The sequence below is a fragment of the Ranitomeya imitator genome, chromosome 2 (assembly GCF_032444005.1).
Source record: "Ranitomeya imitator isolate aRanImi1 chromosome 2, aRanImi1.pri, whole genome shotgun sequence".
NCBI lineage: Eukaryota > Metazoa > Chordata > Amphibia > Anura > Dendrobatidae > Ranitomeya > Ranitomeya imitator.
Window position 1 is genome coordinate 646,262,251 of NC_091283.1, and position 22,402 is coordinate 646,284,652.

Sequence of the window (22,402 nt, forward strand, 5' to 3'; positions counted from 1 at the left end):
GGCACTAAGCAGCCCAGTGTCATATCATTGGAATCAGGGTCTGTGCACCTACACTTTGTTACTCACAGATTCTATAGCCAAAACTGCTGACAGATTCCCTTTAAAGGAACACTAATAATGTCTCATCTAATTTTGTATTATGTTACAATTTAAATTGCGGGTATGTGTAAAGAAATTTCCGTTTCCAAATTGATAAGCCATCTCTTCCCTTTTATTTCACTATCGTATTAAGCGGACGAGCGCTATTTGACTTTTTTTTTTTTTAAGCGTATAGCACTTGGACCAATGATATGTAATGAGGCAGTTCTGAGCAACGTTTTATCATACCGATTCAGTATGAGGAAAAAAAAACGCATAATATTAATCAGTCAAGACAAGACTCACCCATACAAGTCTGTGGGTGCGTGTTTATTTGTGAAAATATGTAAATTTTGGCAAAAAATGCCCTATTTTCAATTTTTTTTTTAAACTCTTAAATTCCTATTGTATCAGGAAATACATATAAATTAACCACTATGAGCAGACTCTCGCCCTATGCTTTGTATTGAAGCATCTATTGACCCTGTAACGAGGGTCATTGTGAAGGGAGGGGGAGCATGGTGACATTCCCGATTGTAAATAGTGGAAGTCTCTGTTATCAGTTATATATAGAGGTGTTACCTCTCATTAGAGTGCTGCCTCTGCTTTTGAAGAGCCTTGTTGAAAACGTTTCCAAAAAGGGCATGAAGTATAAGTTTAAAAAAGCCACAGTGGCCACTGGTAAAATGGCAAGATTGCTTATGATCTTTCATGAAAGATCGTGTCATGAGGAAAAAAATGTTGCCCAAAGATGTTTAAAAAAATACACGTAACACAAAAAACTCACCTAACTTCCCTTTAACAATACATTTTTCCCAGATACTTTGGGATCCATTTGAGAAAGTTTCAAGGAGAGTTGTCATGGAACAGAACTTTGTAATGTGCTTTGGATGGTTGGTATAAGTGGAACTGCTCAGTGCATTCTTGTATGCTTGGAAGAGATCTATTAATCTTTGCTGATTCGTTGTATGAGAACGAGATGTATAGTATGTTTGGTAGAAGGTTCTGATTGTCATCTGGGCCTTGATTTTGTAAGTATAATACCTCTTGGGCCTGCTGATTAGATCGATTGATAAAGCAATAATCACTGGGTTGTATGCCAAGTGCTTTATCTAGTCTTGTGGTCAAGTGACCCCAACCTGCAGGATTGAAACCACGAGTCAGGGCTGGCTCCAGGTTTTCGTGGGCCCCGGGCGAAAGAGTCTCAGAGGGCCCCTTTAACAGATACCACAATATATTATTCACAGATATGGCAGAGAAATATAGGTATAGTACAGTGCCAAAGATTTCACTTCTTACGTTACATGAGTGATATCTTTTGCAAATTCTACAATCCCATACAGCAGAGGGGATTCGGGTGACTTAGGGTTCATAGGTTTCATTACCTGTAGTATTAGAGGTAAACGGGATATTGATAAAAGTAGAAGCTGTCCTCAGCACTGTACCCTTTAAAAAAAAAAAAAGTTATTTTCCGCCTATATAGTCCTCCATACGGTATTATGGGCACCAAATAATTCTCTATACAGTATTATGGGCACCACATAGTTCTCTATACAATATTATGGCACCTCATAGTTCTCTGTACTATACAGTATTATGAGCACCACATAGTTCTCCATACCGTATTATTGGCGCCGCATAGTCCGCCATACCGTAGTATGGGCACCGCATAGTCCTCCATACCGTATTATGGGCGCCGCATAGTCTTCCATACTGTATTATGGGCGCCACATAGTCCTCCATACATTAAAAATACCATATATACTCGAGTATAAGCCGAGACCTCCTAATTTTGCCAGACAAAATTGGGAAAACTTATTGACTCGAGTATAAGCTTAGGGTGGGAAATGCAGCAGCTACTGGTAAATTTCAAAACTTTAAATAGATACCAATAAAAGTAAAATTGATTGAGACATCAGTAGGTTAAGTGTTTTTGAATACCCATATTGAATCAGGAGCCCCATATAATGCTCCTTACAGTTCATGATGGGCCCCATAAGATGCGCCATACAAAAATATGCCCTATATAATGCTGCACAAAGGTTAATGATGGCCCCATAAGATGCTTCATAGAATAATATGCCCCATATAATGCTCCATAAAGGTTGATGGGCTCCATAAGATGCTCCATAGCATAATATGCCCCATATGCTGCTGCGATATAAAAAGAAAGACATACTCTCCTCTCGTCACTGGGCTCCGAGTGCCGGTGTCCTGAGCAGGCAGGGGCACCGGAGTGCTATGGGGGTCAGGTGCCGGAGTCGCCGCTGGCTCAGGCCCCCGGCACTTGCAATATTCACCTGTCCCCGTTCCACCGCCACTGTGTCTTCCATCTCTCTGCAGTGACTGTTCAGGCAGAGGGCGCACACTAAACACGTCATTGCGCCCTCTGACCGGAACGTTACAGCCAGAGGATGTGGAAGACGGAGCCCGGAGGTGGAACGAGGACAGGTGAATACCGCATGGCTCACCCTCCCCTGTCATACTCACCCCCTCAGGGCGCGGTCCCTCCAAGTCCCTGCTTCTCCGATGGTCTCTGGCGCCGGCAGCTTGTTCCTGTGTTCAGCGGTCACATGGTACCGCTCATTAAAGTAATGAATATGGGCTCCACGCCTATGGGAGTGGAGTCGCGTCCATATTCATTACTTTAATGAGTGGTACCATGTGACCGCTGAACATAAGAGCTGCAGGCACCAGAGACCATCTGAAAAGCAGGGACCTGCAGACGCGTCAGGTGGGGGTGAGTATGATGTGACAGCCGACACTCCTGCCGCTCCGCCGACCCCCTGGGACAATGACTCGAGTGTAAGCTGAGAGGGGCACTTTCAGCCTAAAAAAATGGGCTGAAAATCTCAGCTTATACTCGAGTATATACGGTAAATAAACAAGTACTCTCCCCGTTCCCCCACTGCTTCGGTCTCTGCAGTCTCCGGTTCTCTGACCCTCTGCACTGCACGGTACAGAGGATGCGCTGTAGTTATGTCTTTGCACCCTCTGGATTGAGACGTCAGAGAGCTCAGACGCAGAGGGGGAATGATGGGAGAGAGCGTCAGCGGACGGCTCCCTCTTCCATCATTGTTTTGAACTGTATCGGAATCCATGACCCCAAAACAGTTGAAAGTACTCTGCAGTGGGAGACCCGGGGCCGGCAGTGGCATCGGGCTGCCCCTGAATCACAGGCCCTAAAGACTATAATAAGTTTGTATTTTCAAACCCTTCAGTGTATTTGTGATTTTAAAGTTGTCTTTTAATATGACCACTTTCATATTGTTTGTTATGTTAATGTGATTGTCCAGGGAATCCTAATCCTGCTGCATGCTGGGAATCTGTATCCTGTCTTCGCCGTGTACTTGTAACCATTTATCCCTAAGTTCACTTATTTTAGGTACCGTATGGCTGCTCTGACCTGGAGATTGCCTGCAGGGTCAATATAATGGCAATGGGCAGGATCAGTTATTTTACACATTCCCCCTCTTTTGCTGTCAGTCTAACACTACAGTATGCTGGTTAGAGGCTTCAATTAATTCTCTGTATCACATTAGTGGTATTGAGAACCTCAAGATCCTGAAAAATGTGATCATCCAGGTAGTCAGTGGCCTCTACTAACATTTGTATTATGAAGGGGTATATGAAAAATAGCACTGAATACTTTCCCTATTTCTACTACTACATAAGGCTTAGGCCTCTTTCACACTTCAGTCTTTTGGCGTCAGTCACTACCGACATAGTTACGGATTGACGGATCCGTCACAATTGTTGCGAAAACGGTTCTAACGGATCCGTTTTTTTGACGGATCCGTTACTTGGGGGTTGTCTGGGAGAAGTATCTACTTTTTGGAGCATGCGCAATTGAAAAAACGGATAGGGGCGACGGATCCGCCGAAAAAACGGTTGCGGCGGATCCGTCGCCCATAGGCGCCCATTCTATGGAATGGCGGACGCGACGGATCCGTCGCGATCCGCCATTTCGGCGTTGACAAAAAACGTTCCAATGTCCGTCTATTTTCAGAAAACGTCCGCCAAATGTCGACGGATCCGTCGCATGGCGGATGGAACGGACGACCATCCGTCACAATCCGTCACTAATGCAAGTCTATGGGAAAATAACGGATCCGTCAAAAAAAATGACGGATCCGTTATTTGAGGAAAATGGCGGTTTTAGACTGACGCCAAATAACTGAAGTGTGAAAGAGGCCTTAGGCTGCTTTCACACATCAGTTTTTTGCTGTCAGGCACAATCTGTCGAATGTTGAAAAAAACGGATCCATTGCAGATTGTGAAAAACTGATGCAACGGATCTGGGTTTTTTTCGACTGATCCAACTAGCTGATTCAGCTAATTGGATCCCCCAAAAATTGGAGCATGCTCAGTTTCAAAAAAAAAAAAAAAAAAAAACGGATCCGGCACCATAGGGTTCCATTGTAGCAAACGATGGACAGCGACGGATCCGTCGCTGTCTGTTTTTTCGACAGACGCTAAAAAAAAAAAGTTACTATGTCCTTTTTTCTGGCCGCCCAAAAAAATCAATTTTCAACAGATCCGGCAAAAAACGAATGACACGTGAGGCCGTCTATCGCTAATACAATTCTGAGGAAAAAACAGAACTGGCGGCAACTTTTGCCGGATCCGTCTTTTTCAGAATTTGCCTGATGGCGAAAACCTGATGTGTGAAAGCAGCCTTACCATTTGGCCAGGGTATATTTTCTGCGCCTGTTTTGTGCAAGGTGTCAATTGGGACTGCTGCTATATCTACTCTACTATGAGGAACTATGAAAGTGGCTGGTGTTAGTCTGGCAAGTGTGCAAACCCCTTTTGCATCTCGACTCACTCGTAAGCACGAAGTCCACAAACCAAGAATACTCCCTTCTAGGAGAATACAAAAGTGAATTTCTCCAGTGGAGTGTGCACCCCTATCATTTTCTATGGTTTCTGGACACCATATCTGCAGACTAAGGCTAGGTTCACATTAGCATTTCTGTGCACAGTGTATCATCTGCATATGCAAACGTATGCTTACGCATGATGCAAAAAAAAAAGTTCCCATATACAGTAATGGATTTATTTGCGCACTCATCTGCAATCATCGGCATGCGGATGATTATGCAATATTTGTTGCCTCAAAAAATGCAACATGCTGCGTTTGCTGGACACCGCCGCACACAGCGAAAACGACGCAAACGCATGTCCCTGCATACACAGTGTTAGAGATATGTACGCAGGACTCATGCGGATGCAGATCATACGCTGCTCACAAACGCTAATGTGAACCCGGCCTAATTCCTTCATTAGTGTTTCTGCAGTCGCTCTAGTGTTGGCACTTTTTACCATATAGGCTTCTGGCCATCCAGAAAATAAATGGACACATTCACACACTCCTACCTAGGGTAGCTGTATGTATTCAGTCTGCAGTCTCTGAAACGGGTAGAACGTCCTTGGTGTTGCTTTCTTACGGACTTTTACTGTTTTACCTGGGATGTGTTGGGCACAAATAGGGCAGGATTGTACATGTTTGAAGGCTAAGTACCGTATTCGAGTATAAGCTGAGAGTTTCAGCCCATTTTGGGACCCAGGTGTCGGCAGGGGAGGGGGAGCCGGGGCTGTCTAATTATACTCACCTGCTCCTGGCGCGGTCCCTGCAGGTTCCTGGCTGCCCGGAGCCCCTGCTTCTTCCTGTACTGAGCGGTCACATGGTACCGCTAATTACGGTAATGAATATGCGGCTCCACCTCCCATAGGGTTGGAGCCGCATATTAATTACTGTAATGAGCGGCAACGGTGACCGCTCAGTACAGGGACTGCACAGCGCCAGGAGCAGGTGAGTATAACGGGGAGGGGAGCGCAGCACTGCGCGATATTCACCTGCTCCGACCTCGTTCCAGCGCCGCTCCGTCTTCAGCGTCTTCTGCAGTGACGCTCAGGTCAGAGGGCGCGGTGACATGGATAGTGCGCGCCCTCTGCCTGAACGTCAGTGCAGAAGACGCTGGAGATGGAGTGGCACCGGAACGAAGTCAGGTGAATATTGAAAGTGTCGGGGGCCTGAGCGACGGAGAGGTGAGTGTGTGTTTTTTTTGTTTGTTTGTTTTTTTTTTTTCGCAGCAAAAACAAATGGGGCAAGTGTCTGTATGGAGCATCTTATGGGGCCATAACGTTTGTGCAGCACTATATTGGGCAAGTATCTGTATGGGGCCATAATCAACGTTTGTGCAGCACTATATGGGGCAAATATCTTTATGGAGCATCTTATGGGGCCATAATCAACACTTGTGCAGAATTATATTGGGCAAATGTGTCTATGGAGCATCTTATGGGGCCCTTATTACCCTTTATGCAGGATTATATGGGGCATATTTTAATATGGAGCATCTTATGGGGCCATCATAAACTTTTTGGAGCATTATATGGGGCTCCTGATTCAATATGGATATTCAAAAACACTTAACCTACTGATGTCTCAATTAATTTTACTTTTATTGGTATCTATTTTTACTTTTGACATTTACCGGTAGCCGCTGCATTTCCCACCCTAGGCTTATACTTGAGTCATTAAGTTTTCCCAGTTTTTTGTGGCAAAATTAGGGGGGTCAGCTTATACTCGAGTCGGCATATACTCAAGTATATACGGTAACTAAAACTAGAAGGCATTTACCATGGTACACGTGACCTTTTGAGGCGAGAGTGGGACCCATGTGCTGTGCCATCATTGGGAACAGGGACCTTGGTAAATACAACTTATTATTTTTCCATACTCCATCTGAGTTCAGCTCAACTCCCATTTTTCCCCAGTGTTCCTTCTCTGTTTGGGCAGCTGGAGGGATTTCAGGACATCTAGGCTGTGTGGCTGGAATAGGCTGACTCCCCGCCACCATCCTCTGTTCCCTAGGTCTCCTCGCTAGGGTTGAGCGACTTCTACTTTTTTAGGGTCGAGTCGGGTTTCGCGAAACCTAACTATCTCAAAAGTCGAGTCGAGTGAAATCGGCCGATTATGGCGAAAAGTCGGGGATCGACCGAAACACGAAACCCAATGCAAAGTCAATGGGAATTTTTTTTTCTCCCTCTCTCCCTCTCTCCCTCCCTCTCCCTGAACAGAAAAGCTGGTGTTACACATTGCAAATCGCTACAGCACACAAGCGACAAGATGACGATAGGCGTCCACGCCCCTAAGACCTATGTCATCACTCTGCCCACGCTCCTTCATTGGCTGAAAAAATGGCACCAAGCGCGTCATACGACACGCGACTTTGGCGCGAAAGTCGAGTACCGCATGGCCGACCCCACACAGGGATCGGGTCGGGTTTCATGAAACCCAACTTTGCCAAAAGTCGGCGACTTTTAAAAATGAACGATCCGTTTCGCTCAACCCTACTCCTCGCCTTTACTTTTGCAGTCTCGTCCGCCCTTCTGTTGCCCTCTACCTCCAGGGAATCACCTTTTGTGTGTGCTTTCACCTTGATTATGCCAACCTGGACTGGTAACAGGTACTCTATTAACCCCTTAAGCCCCAAGGGTGGTTTGCACGTTAATGACCGGGCAATTTGTACAATTCTGACCACTGTCCCTTTATGCGGTTATAACTCTGGAACACTCCAACGGATCTTGATGATTCTGTTTTCTCGTGACATATTGTACTTCATGATAGTGGTAAAATTTCTTCAATAAGACTTGCGTTTATTTGTGAAAAAAATGGAAAATTGCGAAATTTTCTAAATTGTCGACAAATTTCCAACTTTGAATTTGTATGCCCTTAAATCACAGATATGTCACACAAAATACTTAATAATATTTCCCACATGTCTATTTTACATCAGCACAATTTTGAAACCAAATTTTTTTTTTTGTTAGTGAGTTATAAGGGTTAAAAGTTGACCAGCAATTTCTCATTTTTACAACACCATTTTTATTTTTTTAGGGACCACATCACATTTGAAGTCATTTTGAGGGGACCATATGATAGAAAATACCCAAAATTGACACCATTCTAAACACTGCAACCCCTCAAGGTGCTCAGAACCACATTCAAGAAGTTTATTAACCCTTCAGGTGTTTCACAGGAATTTTTGGAATGTTTAAATAAAAATGAACATTTGATTTTTTTCACAGAAAATTTACTTCAGCTCCAGTTTGACTTACTTTACCAAGGGTAACAGGAGAAAATGGACCCCAAAAGTTGTTGTACAATTTGTCCTGTGTACGCCAGTACCCCATATGTGGGGGTAAACCACTGTTTGGGCGCATGCCAGAGCTCGGAAGCGAAGGAGCGCCGTTTGACTTTTCAATGCAAAATTGACAGGAATTGAGATGGGACGCCATGTTGCGTTTGGAGAGCCACTGATGTGCCTAAACATTAAAAAACCCCAAAAGGGACACAATTTTGGAAAGCAGACCCACTAAGGAACTTATCTAGATGTGTGGTGAGAGCTTTGAACCCCCAAGTGTTTCACTACAGTCTATAACGCAGAGCCGTGAAAATAAAAATTATTTTTTTCCCCACACAAAATTTTTTAGCCCCCAGTTTTGTATTTTTCCAAGGGTAACAGGAGAAATTGGACCTCAAAAGTTGTTGTCCAATTTGTCCTGAATTCGCTTATACCCCATATGTTGGGGTAAACCCCTGTTTGGGCGCACGGGAGAGCCCGGAAGGGAAGGAGCGCCGTTTTACTTTTTCAACGCAGAATTGGCTGGAATTAAGATGGGATGCCATGTTGCGTTTGGAGAGCCCTGATGTGCCTAAACAGTGGAAACCCCCAATTCTAACTGAAACCCTAGCACTAACCCTAATGGGAAAATGGAATAAATACATTTTTTTTTTTTAATTTTATTATTTTTCCCTAACTAAGGGGGTGATGAAGGGGGTTTGATTTACTTTTATAGCGTTTTATTAGCGGATGTTTATGATTGGCAGCCGTCACAGACTAAAAGACGCTTTTTATTGCAAAAAATAGTTTTTGCGTCTCCACATTTTGAGAGCTATAATTTTTCCATATTTTGGTCCACAGAGTCATGTGAGAATGACCAAAAACCAGCTATTCATGAATTTCTTTTGGGGGAGGCGTTTATACCGTTCCACGTTTGGTAAAATTGATAAGGCAGTTTTATTCTTCGGGTCAGTACGATTACAGCGATATCTCATTTATATAATTTTTTTATGTTTTGGCACTTTTATACAATAAAAACTATTATCGCTTTATTCTGAGGACTAACTTTTTTATTTTTTTGCTGATGATGCTGTATTGCGGCTCGTTTTTTGCGGGACAAGATGACGTTTTCAGCGGTACCATGGTCATTCATATCTGTATTTTTGATCGCGTGGTATTCCACTTTTTGTTCAGCGGTATGATAATAGAGCGTTGTTTTTTGCCTCGTGTATTTTTTGTTTGTTTTTTTACTGCGCTCACTGAAGGGGTTAACTAGCGGGACCGTTTTATAGGTGGGGTCGTTACGGACGCGGCGATACTAAATGTGTGTACTTTTTTAATTTTTATTATTTAGATAAAGAAATGTATTTATGGGAACAATATATATATATATATATATATATATATATATATATATATATATATATATATATATATATATATATATATATATATATTTATTTATTTAGGAAATTTTTTTACACATGTGAATATTTTTTTTTTACTTTATAACAATGTTATAGTGACAGATCGCTGCACAAGAGACAAATGTAGCTTGACATAAACGCAGCAATATAAAGAGGAGTAAAAAACGCACCAAAACTTGCGTTTTTGACGCTTATATATTGGCAAGAGAGTAGGTTTTGTTGCAGGGAAAATAAAAAGCAAAAACGCCACCTGTGAACATGGCCTTATTACGGTGGAGCTCTTTTATACTAGAGCCCCTGCTTGAAAATATTCTCTTATGTCTCTGGTCAGTGCTATTGATTTGAATGGGCTTAACAAATGTTGGCCGATTTTGGAAATGGATAGGGATATTAGTTTTGTTCCTGGGTGGGTACCTTCATATCGCATACAAAAAGGAAACTTTCCCTCATTCCCTGCAGGATCGTTTGGTGCACAGCCACTTTTCTCCCCCAAAAACAGAAATGTGGTTAAAATCTCCCATAAATGGGTGTAAACCCTGTGGGAATTGCATGGTCTGCCCCTCTATTTACAGTGGAAAAACATTTTGCGGGACTAACTTGGGTAGTGAGTTCACTAAAAGGGACTTCATTAATTGCCGCACATGTGGTGTGGTTTGTAAAGGAACTTGCCCCTATTGATTAGTATGCATAGGGAAGATGAAACGGGAACTCAGACGAAGGATTGGGAAGCACTTGGGTGATATAGAACGTCACAGAGACCCAAATCTCCAGACATGAAAATGAAGTTCATGCAGGTGATAAAGCAGCAGTGAAACAGGGATCGACTGATCCTATAAAAGGAGGCGAGGTGGATCTTTCACCTCAACAGTGTCTCCACATGGCTTGAATGCACAATTTAACATTTGGTTGTTTTATATAATATTATGATGCTGTCTTTTGGTCAACCCCTTCATATCTTCCCTGGTAACCCACTTTTGATAATCCTCCTAAGGCCGGGATCACACACAGCGAGATACAGCCGAATCTCGCAGGTTAAAACCAAGCTCTGGCACCAGCACTCCGGAGCGGAGCGTGCGGCCGCACAATAATACATGGAGCTGCATGCTCCGCTCCGGAGTACCGGTGCCAGAGCTTGGTTTTAACCTGCGAGACTCGGCCATATCTCGCTGTAGTGTGACTCCGGCCTAAAGCAAACTGATATTAAGGATAACCAGAATGTCTCTTGCTGTTAATCTGTTAATTGCTATTACTTTTACTCTATTTGAAAGGAACCATACTGCCATATATACCTTTTATGTTCTTATATAATTTCTCTGTTTGCAGGTGCCATCTATTATTTTAAACTGAATCCTGAAGGGATTTTGGAACCCGTTTTTGATTGCTGCTTCCATTTTGGAGCATTTCCACCAATTGTCTGTGTGATATGTGGGCATCTATGTCTTAAAGAATAGATTCACTATATACTCTGGCTACGCTGAGGGGTGCCTTGTAGAGTGTGAGCTTAGGACCTGAAAAATATAGGCGTCCATAGTCAAGGTTTATGTTTCCACGTGGGTGTCGTTCATAGGGTATCGGGGTATGGGACGCGGCTGGCGCTCTGGAACCTCGGATATGACATGCAGCTTAGTACCCAGAATCATGAGGGGCGTACCTCACTGGATGCCAATGATTGGTGGAATGTTCTTTTGATTTTACTTTTTGGCATGCTTTCCAGGAAACTGGAATCCTCCAATCTGACGAGCATGACATGCATAATTGAAATGGATGGGCAAGTCCTCAGGTTCTATAATTGATAGGTAGAGGCCCATTAGTCTGGTGCCACTGCCTGTTAAATCTCTTCTGAATGGTGTTTTGCTCTAATTTTCCTGATGATATTGTTTCATATTCCCTGATGAATCACTTCAAGAAACGCATTGGGAAACATGCAGGTACAGTCCAGGGCCGACTAACAATAAGGGTCAGCTGTGGACTGCCGTTGTAAGGGTAGGAGTCTGGGGTACCAGGGTGTTGTGAATTCTGTGGCAGAGCTCCCTCCTGTGGTCACAAGTGGTACTTCGGCTGATTCTCTCTGGGAGCTTCCGTTTGTGGAGGAAAGTGGTACTGCGGCTTCTGAGTTTCCTCCCTCAGGTGATCTGGTAAGGTCGTTAGGTGCTTCTCTACTTAACTCCACCTAATGCTTTGATCCATGCTTCCTGTCAATGTTCCAGTGTTGGACTTGTTTTTCCCTGGATCATTCCTGTGGCCTGCTGCTCTGCATAGCTAAGTTCTTCTTTGCTATTTGTTTGCTATTTTTTCTGTCCAGCTTGTCTAATTGTTTTGCTGGAAGCTCTGGGACGCAAAGGGTGTACCTCCGTGCCGTTAGTTCGGTACGGAGGGTCTTTTTGCCCCCTTTGCGTGGTTTTCTTTAGGGTTTTGTGTAGACCGCAAAGTTATCTTTCCTATCCTCGCTCTGTTAAGAAAGTCGGGCCTCACTTTGCTGAATCTATTTCATCCCTACGTTTGTCTTTTCATCTTAACTCACAGTCATTATATGTGGGGGGCTGCCTTTTCCTTTGGGGTATTTCTCTGAGGCAAGGTAGGCTTATTTTCTATCTTCAGGCTAGTTAGTTTCTCAGGCTGTGCCGAGTTGCATAGGCAGAGTTAGGCGCAATCCACGGCTGCCTCTAGTGTTGTTTGGAGAGGATTAGGGATTGCGGTCTGCAGAGTTCCCACGTCCATTGTGATACTGAATTGCCTATCACAACACCAGGGTCAGTGTTTGATTAGGGACTTAACGGTATAGTACCAGGACTCCTTAATACTTTGACTGAGGGTGCATTCATTACGACACCCCCTCCTGGTGAATGTCTACAGAAATTTGTTGAGATTGCTCCTTTTCCTTTCTATATGCACATTCAGTGAAGGAAATAATTATTTGATCCCTTGCTGATTTTGTAAGATTGCCTACTGACAAAGACATGAACGGTCTATAATTTTAAGGGTAGGTTAATTTTAACATTGAGAGACAGAATATCAAAAATAAAATCCAGAAAATCACATTGTATAAATTATATAAATTTAGTTGCATTTTGCAGTGAGAAATACGTATTTGATCCCCTACCAACCATTAAGAGTTGTGGCTCCTAGAGACAAGTTAGACGCACCTAATCAACTCGTTACCTGCATTAAAGACAGCTGTCTTACGTAGTCACCTTTTATAAAAGACTCCGTCCACAGACTCAATAAGTCAGACTCTAACCTCTACAACATGGGCAAGCCCAAAGAGCTTTGTAAGCTATGTCAGGGACAAGATCATAGACCTGCACAAAGCTGGAATAGGCTACAAAACCATAAGTAAGACGCTGCATGAGAAGGAGACAACTGTTGGTGCAATAGTAGTAAAATGGAAAAAATACAAAATGTGAATCGACATCAATCAGGGGCACAATGCAAAATCTCACCTTGTGGGGTATCATTGATCATGAGGAAGGTGAGAGATCAGCCTTAAACTACCCGGAGGGAAGAAAACCATTGGAGACCCCAAGAAAACCATTGGAGACACGTTATGCCATAAAGGTTTAAAATCCTACAGTGCTCGCAAGGTCTCCCTGCTCAAGAAGGCCCATGTGCAGGCCCGTCTGAAGTTTGCCAATGTGCTGTGGTTATATGAGACAAAAATTAAGGTCTCTGGCATTAAATAAAATCGCCGTGTTGGGAGGAAGAGAAATACTGCCTTTGACCCAAAGAACATCCAAGGCAACAAAGGAGTGGCTCAAAAAGAAGCACATTAAGGTCATGGAGTGGCCTAGCCAGTCTCCAGACCTTAAAGGGACACTGTCACCTGAATTTGGAGGGAACAATCTTCAGCCATGGAGGCGGGGTTTTGGGGTTTTTGATTCACCCTTTCCTTACCCTCTGGCTACATGCTGGCTGCAATATTGGATTGAAGTTCATTCTCTGTCCTCCGTAGTACATGCCTGCACAAGGCAAGATTGCAGCCAGCGGGTAAGGAAAGGGTGCCAAGCGGCAGCCTCGAAATCTTAATGATTTAGAGATAATCTGCAAAGAGGAGTGGACCACAATTCCTCCTGACATGTGCGCAAACCTCATCATAAACTGCAAAAAACATCTGACTGCTGTGCTTGCCAACAAGGGTTTTGCAACCACGTATTTTAAGTCTTGTTTACCAGAGGGATCAAATACTTATTTCTTACTGCAAGATGCAAATAAATTTACATAATTTATACAACGTGATTTTCTGGATTTTATTTTTGATATTCTGTCTCAATGTTAAAATTAACATACCCTTTAAAATTAGACTTTTCATATCTTTGTTAGTGGGCAAATGTACAAAATCAGCAAGAGATCAAATTATTTCATTCACTGTATAAAGTATTATATTACATGGGAACAGTGAATATTATTCCCATTAAACACTTGCATGTGCTGTGTAATGAGGATTTATTGCTGATTTTGGTATATGGGCCCTGGCTTAACCACTGAGAAATTCCCAAACAGGTATTTGAGCACCTTAATGTTATGTCCGTTATGTGTGTTTAGTTCTTATTTATGATAAACCAAAGTGTGAACAACCCTTAGCATACGCCCTTAGTGTTTGTAAATTTCAAGCCGACATACACTGTGCGGAATTATTAGGCAAGTTGTAGTTTGATCACATGATACTTTTTATACATGTTGTCCTACTCCAAGCTGTTCAGGCTTGAGAGCCAACTACTAATTAAGTAAATCAGGTGATGTGCATCTCTGTAATGAGGAGGGTGTTGTCTAATGACATCAAAATCCTATATAAGGTGTGCTTAATTAGGCAACTTCCTTTCCTTTGGCAAAATGGGTCAGAAGAGAGATTTGACCGGCTCTAACAAGTCCAAAATTGTGAGATGTCTAGCAGAGGGATGCAGCAGTCTTGAAATTGCCAAACTTTTGAAGCTTGATCACTGAACAATCATGCGTTTCATGGCAAATAGCCAACAGGGTCACAAGAAGCGTGTTGGGCAAAAAAGGCACAAAATAACTGCCCATGAATTGAGGAAAATCAAGCTGCCAAGATGCCATTTGCCACCAGTTTTGCCATATTTCAGAGCTGCAAAGTTACTGGAGTAACAAAAAGCACAAGGTGTGTGATACTCAGGGACATGGCCAAGGTAAGGAAGGCTGAAAAACGACCACCTTAGAACAAGAAACATAAGATAAAACGTCAAGACTGGGCCAAGAAATATGTTAAGACGGCCTTTTCAAAGGTTTTATGGACTGATGAAATGAGTGACTCTTGATGAGCCAGATGTATTGGCCAGAGGCTGGATAAGTAAAGGGCAGAGAGCTCCACTCCAACTCAGACGCCAGTAAGGTGGAGGTGGGGTACTGGTATGGGCTGGTATCATCAAAGATGAACTTGTGGGACCTTTTCAGGTTGAGGATGGAGTGAAGCTCAACTCCCAGACCTACTGCCAGTTTCTGGAAGACCACTTCTTCAAGCAGTGGTACAGAAAGAAGTCGGTATCGTTCAAGAAAAACATGATTTTCATGCAGGACAATGCTCCATCACATGCCTCTAACTACTCCACAGCGTGGCTGGCCAGTAAAGGTCTCAAAGATGAAAAAATGATATGGCCCCCTTTTTCACCTGATCTGAACCCCATAGAGAACCTGTGGTCCCTCATAAAATGTGAGATCTACAGGGAGGGAAAACAGTACACCTCTCGGAACAGTGTCTGGGAGGCTGTGGTGGCTGCTGCACGCAATGTTAATCGTAAACAGATCAAGCAACTGACAGTCTATGGATGGAAGGCTGTTGAGTGTCATCATAAAGAAAGGTGGCTATATTGGTCACTAATTTTTGGGGATTTTGTTTTTGCATGTCAGAAATGTTTATTTCTAAACTAGATGGTGGCCCGATTCTAACGTATCGGGTATTCTAGAATATGCATGTCCACGTAGTATATTGCCCAGCCACGTAGTATATTGCCCATCCACGTAGTATATTGCCCAGCCACGTAGTATATTGTCCGGCCACGTGGTATATTGCCCAGCCTTGTAGTATACAGTACAGAGGCACGTAGGATATTACGCAGTGACGTACTATATTACCGAGCCACGTATTTCACAGGTTAAAAAAAGAAAAAATAAACATACTCCCCTAACGATCCGAGGGCCCCTTGTAGTTGAACATACTCACCATTCTCGTTGCTGCTCCTCAGCGTCCCGTCTCTCCGCTTCCTGGGATCCAACGGCTCTGTGCAGATGGGCGCGCGGCTGCCGCCATCTTGCGTTCCCAGGATGCTTTGCGAAATTACCCATATGACTTAGCGGTCTCGCGAGACCGCTAGGTCTTATGGGTAATTTCGCAAAGCATCGGTGGGAAAGGAAGATGGCGGCAGGCGCCAGCGGCTCAGCGGACAACGGAGGGTGAATATAGCAGTTTTTTTGTTTTTTTTAATTATTTTTAACATTACTTTCTTTTACTATTGATGCCACATAGGCAGCATGAATAGTAAAAGGTTGGGGACACACAGGGTTAATAGCGGCGGTAACGGAATGCGTTACCCGCGGCATAACGCGGTCCGTTACCGCCGGCATTAACCCTGTGTTAGCGGTATGGAGCGGGTGCCGGGGACACTGACTGCAGGGAGTGGAGCGCCGGGGACACTGACTGCAGGGAGTGGAGCGCCGGGGACACTGACTGCGGGGAGTGGAGCGCCGGGGACACTGACTGCGGGGAGTGGAGCGCCGGGGACACTGACTGCGGGGAGTGGAGCGCCGGGGACACTGACTGCGGGGAGTAGAGCGCCGGGGACACTGACTGCGTGGAGTGGAGCGCCGGGGACACTGACTGCGGGGAGTGGAGCGCCGGGGACACTGACTGCGGGGAGTGGAGCGCCGGGGACACTGACTGCGGGGAGTGGAGCGCCGGGGACACTGACTGCGGGGAGTGGAGCGCCGGAGACACTGACTGCGGGGAGTGGAGCGCCGGGGACACTGACTGCGGGGAGTGGAGCGCCGGGGACACTGACTGCGGGGAGTGGAGCGCCGGGGACACTGACTGCGGGGAGTGGAGCGCCGGGGACACTGACTGCGGGGAGTGGAGCGCCGTGGACACTGACTGCGGGGAGTGGAGCGCCGGGGACACTGACTGCGGGGAGCGGGCGCCGGGCACTGACTGCGGGGAACGGGCGCCGGGCACTGACTGCGGGGAGGAAGGAGTGGCCATTTTCTTCCGGACTGTGCCCGTCGCTGATTGGTCGTGGCTGTTTTGCGGCGACCAATCAGCGACTTTGATTTCCATGATAGACAGAGGCCACGACCAATGAATATCCGTGACAGAAAGACAGACAGACGAAAGTACCCCTTAGACAATTATGTATATAGATTTTGTGCGGTTATATTGGTTTACCTGGCGAAAATAAACAAGTGAGATGGGAATATATTTGGTTTTTATTAAGTTGCCTAATAATTCTGCACAATAAGTTACCTGCACAAACAGATATCCCCCTAAGATAGCCAAATCTAAAAAAATAAACCACTCCAACTTCCAAAAATATTAAGCTTTGATATTTGAGTCTTTTGGGTTGATTGAGAACATTGTTGTTGATCAATAATAAAAATAATCCTCTAAAATACAACTTGCCTAATAATTTTGCACACAGTGTATTACCCATGGGATAAGTAGACCCTATATAAGTTAAAAACTATTATTAATTGTTTCAAATATTTTTTTACTAAAACTACTATAGTGGACCTGTATTATATCAGTGACAAAAGAGGTTTCCCAGCATTGGAATAACCAGCTGCAGGTAGCATCTTCTTTGCTACATCATGGCTGCAGCCGTGAATTTCTGTAGCTACTCCTATAGGTATATCTGATTTCATTTCAATCCTAAAGAAGTGATAACACATATATACGGTAGCTCCCCCAACCAGTGTCGCCTATACAGTCTTCATCGGGAGCTAAAGCTAGTTCTTATTTATTGGGCCGATAACCTATACTGTTTTATGTTCGCGACATATGCGCGACCCTTGTACTCAGTTACTCACCACTTACGTCATTCAGAGGTTCTCATGAACATGCAAAACATTAACATACTGCCTACAGTACCTAGGGATTAGTACATACTTAAGGGGATTGTAGTGCTCAAAGACACTCCTGGAACGCTTGAAGCCGCTTACCAAAACATAAACACAGCTCTACACAATGTACTGCCAATTCAAGAGATGGCCACAGTAGTGGCTCCTACAGAGATTACCCCAACTCTGCACCACGCAACCAGTTAGTAGACAGACAGATAATACTGATTATCTTATTACTCTATTATTCAACTCTATTACAGACATAAAATCACAAAACTTACTGGTGATGTCCATTCTTGAACCGTTTTACAACCTTAGGCTGGAGTCGCACACAACGTATAAAAATACGGTCTGTTTTTTACAGACCAAATACGCAGAAATGTTCCCTGAACAGTGATCCGTATGTCATCCGTAGGCAAGGTGTGGCTGCATATATTGCGCATGTACACCTCCGTAAGGCATCTGTACGGCTAGATTTTGTCACCGGCTTGCAAAATGGACATAGAATGGATCCATGGGCTCAAATATTCATGGGAAAAAAAATATATCTATCTATCTATCTATCTATCTATCTATCTATCTATCTATCTATCTATCTATCTATCTATCTATCTATCTATCTATATCCAAAGGACTGAAAAAAAACCTTTTAAAATGTAACTTTTAATAAATACTAAGTAAAAATTACCCATATAAACGGGTCAGGAGACAGTAACACCTTAATCTATCTTAACACAAAAAATGAAAGGATAGAGACTAGACGGTGGGGGCGTGATCTTTCCCTTACTCGCCCTACCTCACAGCGGAGGTTGGCACCCTAAATTCGACATGGCGCCCCCACTCATGGACGGCTCTCCCTTATGACCCTACAGGATCTTAACAAAATGAAACTACCACCACACCACAACCTTATCTAAAGTGCAATAATGCTTATAAGGTGCAATAAAAGAGCTGTAAAGATCTAATGTGGAATAGTTTCCACAAGAAAGGGTCTTGTAAACAGTTACCCTTCTATTGATCTGATATGAGACAGGTGCACAAGGTGTCTAATGTTAGAGACAGAGTAAGTTTAAACAGTTGCGATATACAGCAATAATGGACCTGTTTCCAGTCTCAACACCACACATGACACCTATGGTATACCCAAATAATATGCACAGTATGGTATTTCGGAGAAAGATGTATACACTGTGTAGGCAGAGTAGTATGCAAAAAAAAAAAAAAAAAAAGGACAATCATATGTAGGTATGCCATACACCAGCACATCTCAAATCATAAACAGGAAAAAGATGGTCAAATAAAGGATGTACTCATCCGTATGCTGCCGCCCATGGGAAAGCCAGAGTGGGAAAGCCAGTGACTGAGGGCAGATATTAATAGCCTAGAGAGGGACCATGGTTATTGGATCCCCACCCGGCTAAAGACATCTGCTCCCAGCCACCCCAGAAAAGGCACATTTGTAAAATGCGCCTGTTCTGGCACTTATCCACTCACTTCCCACTCCGGAATAGCGGGGGAATATGGGGTAATAAGGGGTTAATGTCACCTTGATAATAGGTGACATTAAGCCTGGTTAATAATGGAGAGATGTCAATAAGACACCTATCCATTATTAATCCAATAGTAATAAAAGGTTAAAAAAACACACATTATGAATAAAGTATTTTAATGAAATAAATACACATGGGGTTTTAACATTTTTATTGTACTCTCAATCCAACTGACGACCCTTATCATCTGAAAAAAAAGTGGAAATAAAAAGGCTACAATTTCCCATACATGTCCGCCGTATAGTCATGTCCCACGATGTAAATCCATCTGAAATGGTTAAATAATTTTACAACCAGGAGCCTGCTAATGCAGCTGCCCCTGGCTGTAAAAACTGGGGAATGAATGGAATCGTAGACATGCGGTGATTCGGCCCCTGGTGGCATAAACTCCTATGACTCTAGCATGGTAGTTTTTCTGAATATATACCTATTCTGTGTAGACATTTATTTTATCTATTCTATTCTAACCTGTGACTTTACTGTACACCGCACTGAATTACCGGCTTTTCTATAGAACACCGGTGCATATTTCTCGCAAGTTACACTCATGGTCCGTGTGTAATCCGTATTTTTCTCACCCCATAGACTTTCATTGGCGGTTTTTTTGCACAATACGCTGACAAATGCAGCATGCTGCGATTTTCTCAGCCTGTAAAATAAGGCAGATAGGAGCTGCCCCAGAGAGTCATTGGTCGGTGTGCAATGTGTTGTTTTTGCGCCTCTCATACGTCCATATTCATCTCTAGTGTGACCCCGGCCTTACTCAGATAAGGAGAATCTGAGAGATTGGAAAAAACAAGGTGTAAGAATAAAAGCTTCTTCCCTTGCTGCAGCTGGAATATTGAATGTTTCAATATCTCAGGAAACTCTCACATACAGCTTCCAAATAGGCTGCTTACCGCGGCCTCACATTAGGGTGCCAAAACTGTTGCAGCTGCTTTTGTTCTGACCTAAAGTCAGATTACTGTTACCCCTGTGAGGTCCAAATTGACAGCTAGGCCCTCCAAATAACCAGCGCACAGACACACTTGTTTTAAGAAAAACTGTTCTGTTTATTTCCCTGCCCCCTTCTGTAGACATGTTAACACTTATTTATCATGCCTTTCGCAGTATACTACCCATAACAAAGTTTTCCCAGAACCCGAGAACATTGCATGTGAGATAAGAAAATATTATACCAAGTACGAAACCTTGAATGAGACTGTAAGACTGGTTACTACTAAACATAATGTAGAGCAGAGCGGAAAAAACATGAACCCTTCTATATCAACCATTTGTCACACTGCAGAATCATTGGACTTTTGAGCTAAAAGCATTGGTCACCAACCAGGATACACAGGCCACAATGCAATCCAGTCCTCCATTCCATGCAGTTGGAGAATTCACCTACTGAAGCTCCAGCGACAACTGTCCATGTGATAATAAATCTGTCAAAAGTTCTGCCTATTTCCGTTTTATTTGCTGCAGTTTGAAGCGAAAAATAAAAAGTAATACTCTGATACCATAAACCGTTGAACTGTGCGCATCTTATTTCATTTGTGGGGGTTTTTTTCCTAAAATTTCTATTTTCTTTGTTTCCGTATTAGGGCTATGTTCTCTTGAAGACCTTTGGAGACTCGTTAAGAAGCACTAGCTGGTTCACAGTGCAAAATGGAGTGAAAAGTGCCGATAAACCCACTGCATCATTGATACGAGAAACAAAGAATGATGAGAAGATCCTAGATCTCACAAGAAAGATCATTGAGCTTCTAACCGGGGAGGTGAGTGCTGGTGGCACCTAAATGATTGGCAACTTTTAGAAGTGAATAGATAATGACTTGTATCATTGTGTGTGTCAGATTCCTATAAGATATGAAGACACCACAGTCTTTTTCACCAGGGAGGAGTGGAATTATGTAGAAGAACACAAGATCCTCTACAAAGACATCCTGATAGAGAATAACATTGTTTCTAAATCTATAGGTGAGAACCTTATTTTGGGGTTAGCAAAAAGCATAGCCAATAAGCTGCGTATACATGCCACTTCTATGTATCTTCAAATGTAAATGGCTTTACGATCTAGTATACCCTTGGCTACTTGGGAGAAACATGGAGACCTTTCTTCAGCAATAGATGCTGATATTTTCTTTTCTTGCTTTAAGGCGACAATATTGATAAAATATTACATAGCCCATCACTGGAGAAAGTACGTGACTCAAAGACGTCTGATCGTGACAAAAATCATGTGGCTGAGAAGATACTGCATCTCATTAAAGAACTCATAGACCTACTAACTAAAGAGGTGAGGAATGTGGAAGATTTTCACCTCCTGTTCAATCAATAAAGACCGAATAATAATTTCAGTCTTCAAATATTTAGTGCCTAAAGTGGTTGTCTACTTACACATTTCCAGGAAAGTTTGCCCCAAACTGTAAAATAACCAAAACGACAAACCCAGCATGTGCGCATTCTTCCAGACCACACATCGCTGCGCTAGACAGTCACTGAGCTCAGAAACACGTTTTGAAACTGAATGGGGCAACTAATTTTTCATTATCACATTTCAGGATGCTGAGAAATATTTTTCCTGGCAGCATTTTGGGGGTGCATATAACTTTTTGGTGATTCTTGCCTTTTTTTTTTTTTTTTTTTTACATGATCTGTATTTAAAGAAAACCTATTTACCGGCAGATATTGGGTTAATCTGCAGGTTAATACACTGACTGAAGGGACTGCCATGAGGAGTGGAACTTTATTCCCCCCTGCAGTCTCGGACTTTCAGTCATATGGGTGGCATCGGCGTGGTTTCAGTCACTGCTCTGTGCATAGAGCTGCAGCTGTTACCGTGCCCCTGGCACTGAATGAGAGCGGGCCTGTATTGCATTAATGCTGAGCCAGCTGTCAGTCGGTGCCAGGGCATGGTTACAACCGCCACTCCATATGCCCTCATGGTTAACTAAAGCACTGCTGACCCACCCCTATGACTGAGAGCCAGATTCTGCCTGGTAAAATAACATTAATTTCCTCCTGGCAGTGTGGCTCTCAGTGCCGCCATTACACGATGTCAGTACACTATTGACCTGCAGATTAACCCCATATCCTTTGTCTTTTAACATGACCGGTTCGCTTTTAACTCTTTCCTTGTTGGAGCGATTGGAAAAAGAAAACAATTACT

At 43.4% G+C, this 22,402-nt stretch overlaps 1 protein-coding gene across 2 annotated transcripts in view; it reads left to right on the plus strand.

The window, feature by feature from the left end:
• The window catches only part of LOC138665403 (zinc finger protein 883-like), a 51,018-nt gene that overhangs the window by 19,011 nt on the left and 9,605 nt on the right, over nucleotides 1-22,402 (plus strand). For both annotated transcript variants that reach the window (XM_069752850.1, XM_069752851.1), the window contains exons 3-5: nucleotides 20,835-21,008; nucleotides 21,087-21,210; nucleotides 21,390-21,529. In XM_069752850.1, coding sequence (XP_069608951.1) covers nucleotides 20,835-21,008; nucleotides 21,087-21,210; nucleotides 21,390-21,529 — 438 coding nt within the window. The remainder of the gene's footprint in view (nucleotides 1-20,834; nucleotides 21,009-21,086; nucleotides 21,211-21,389; nucleotides 21,530-22,402) is intronic.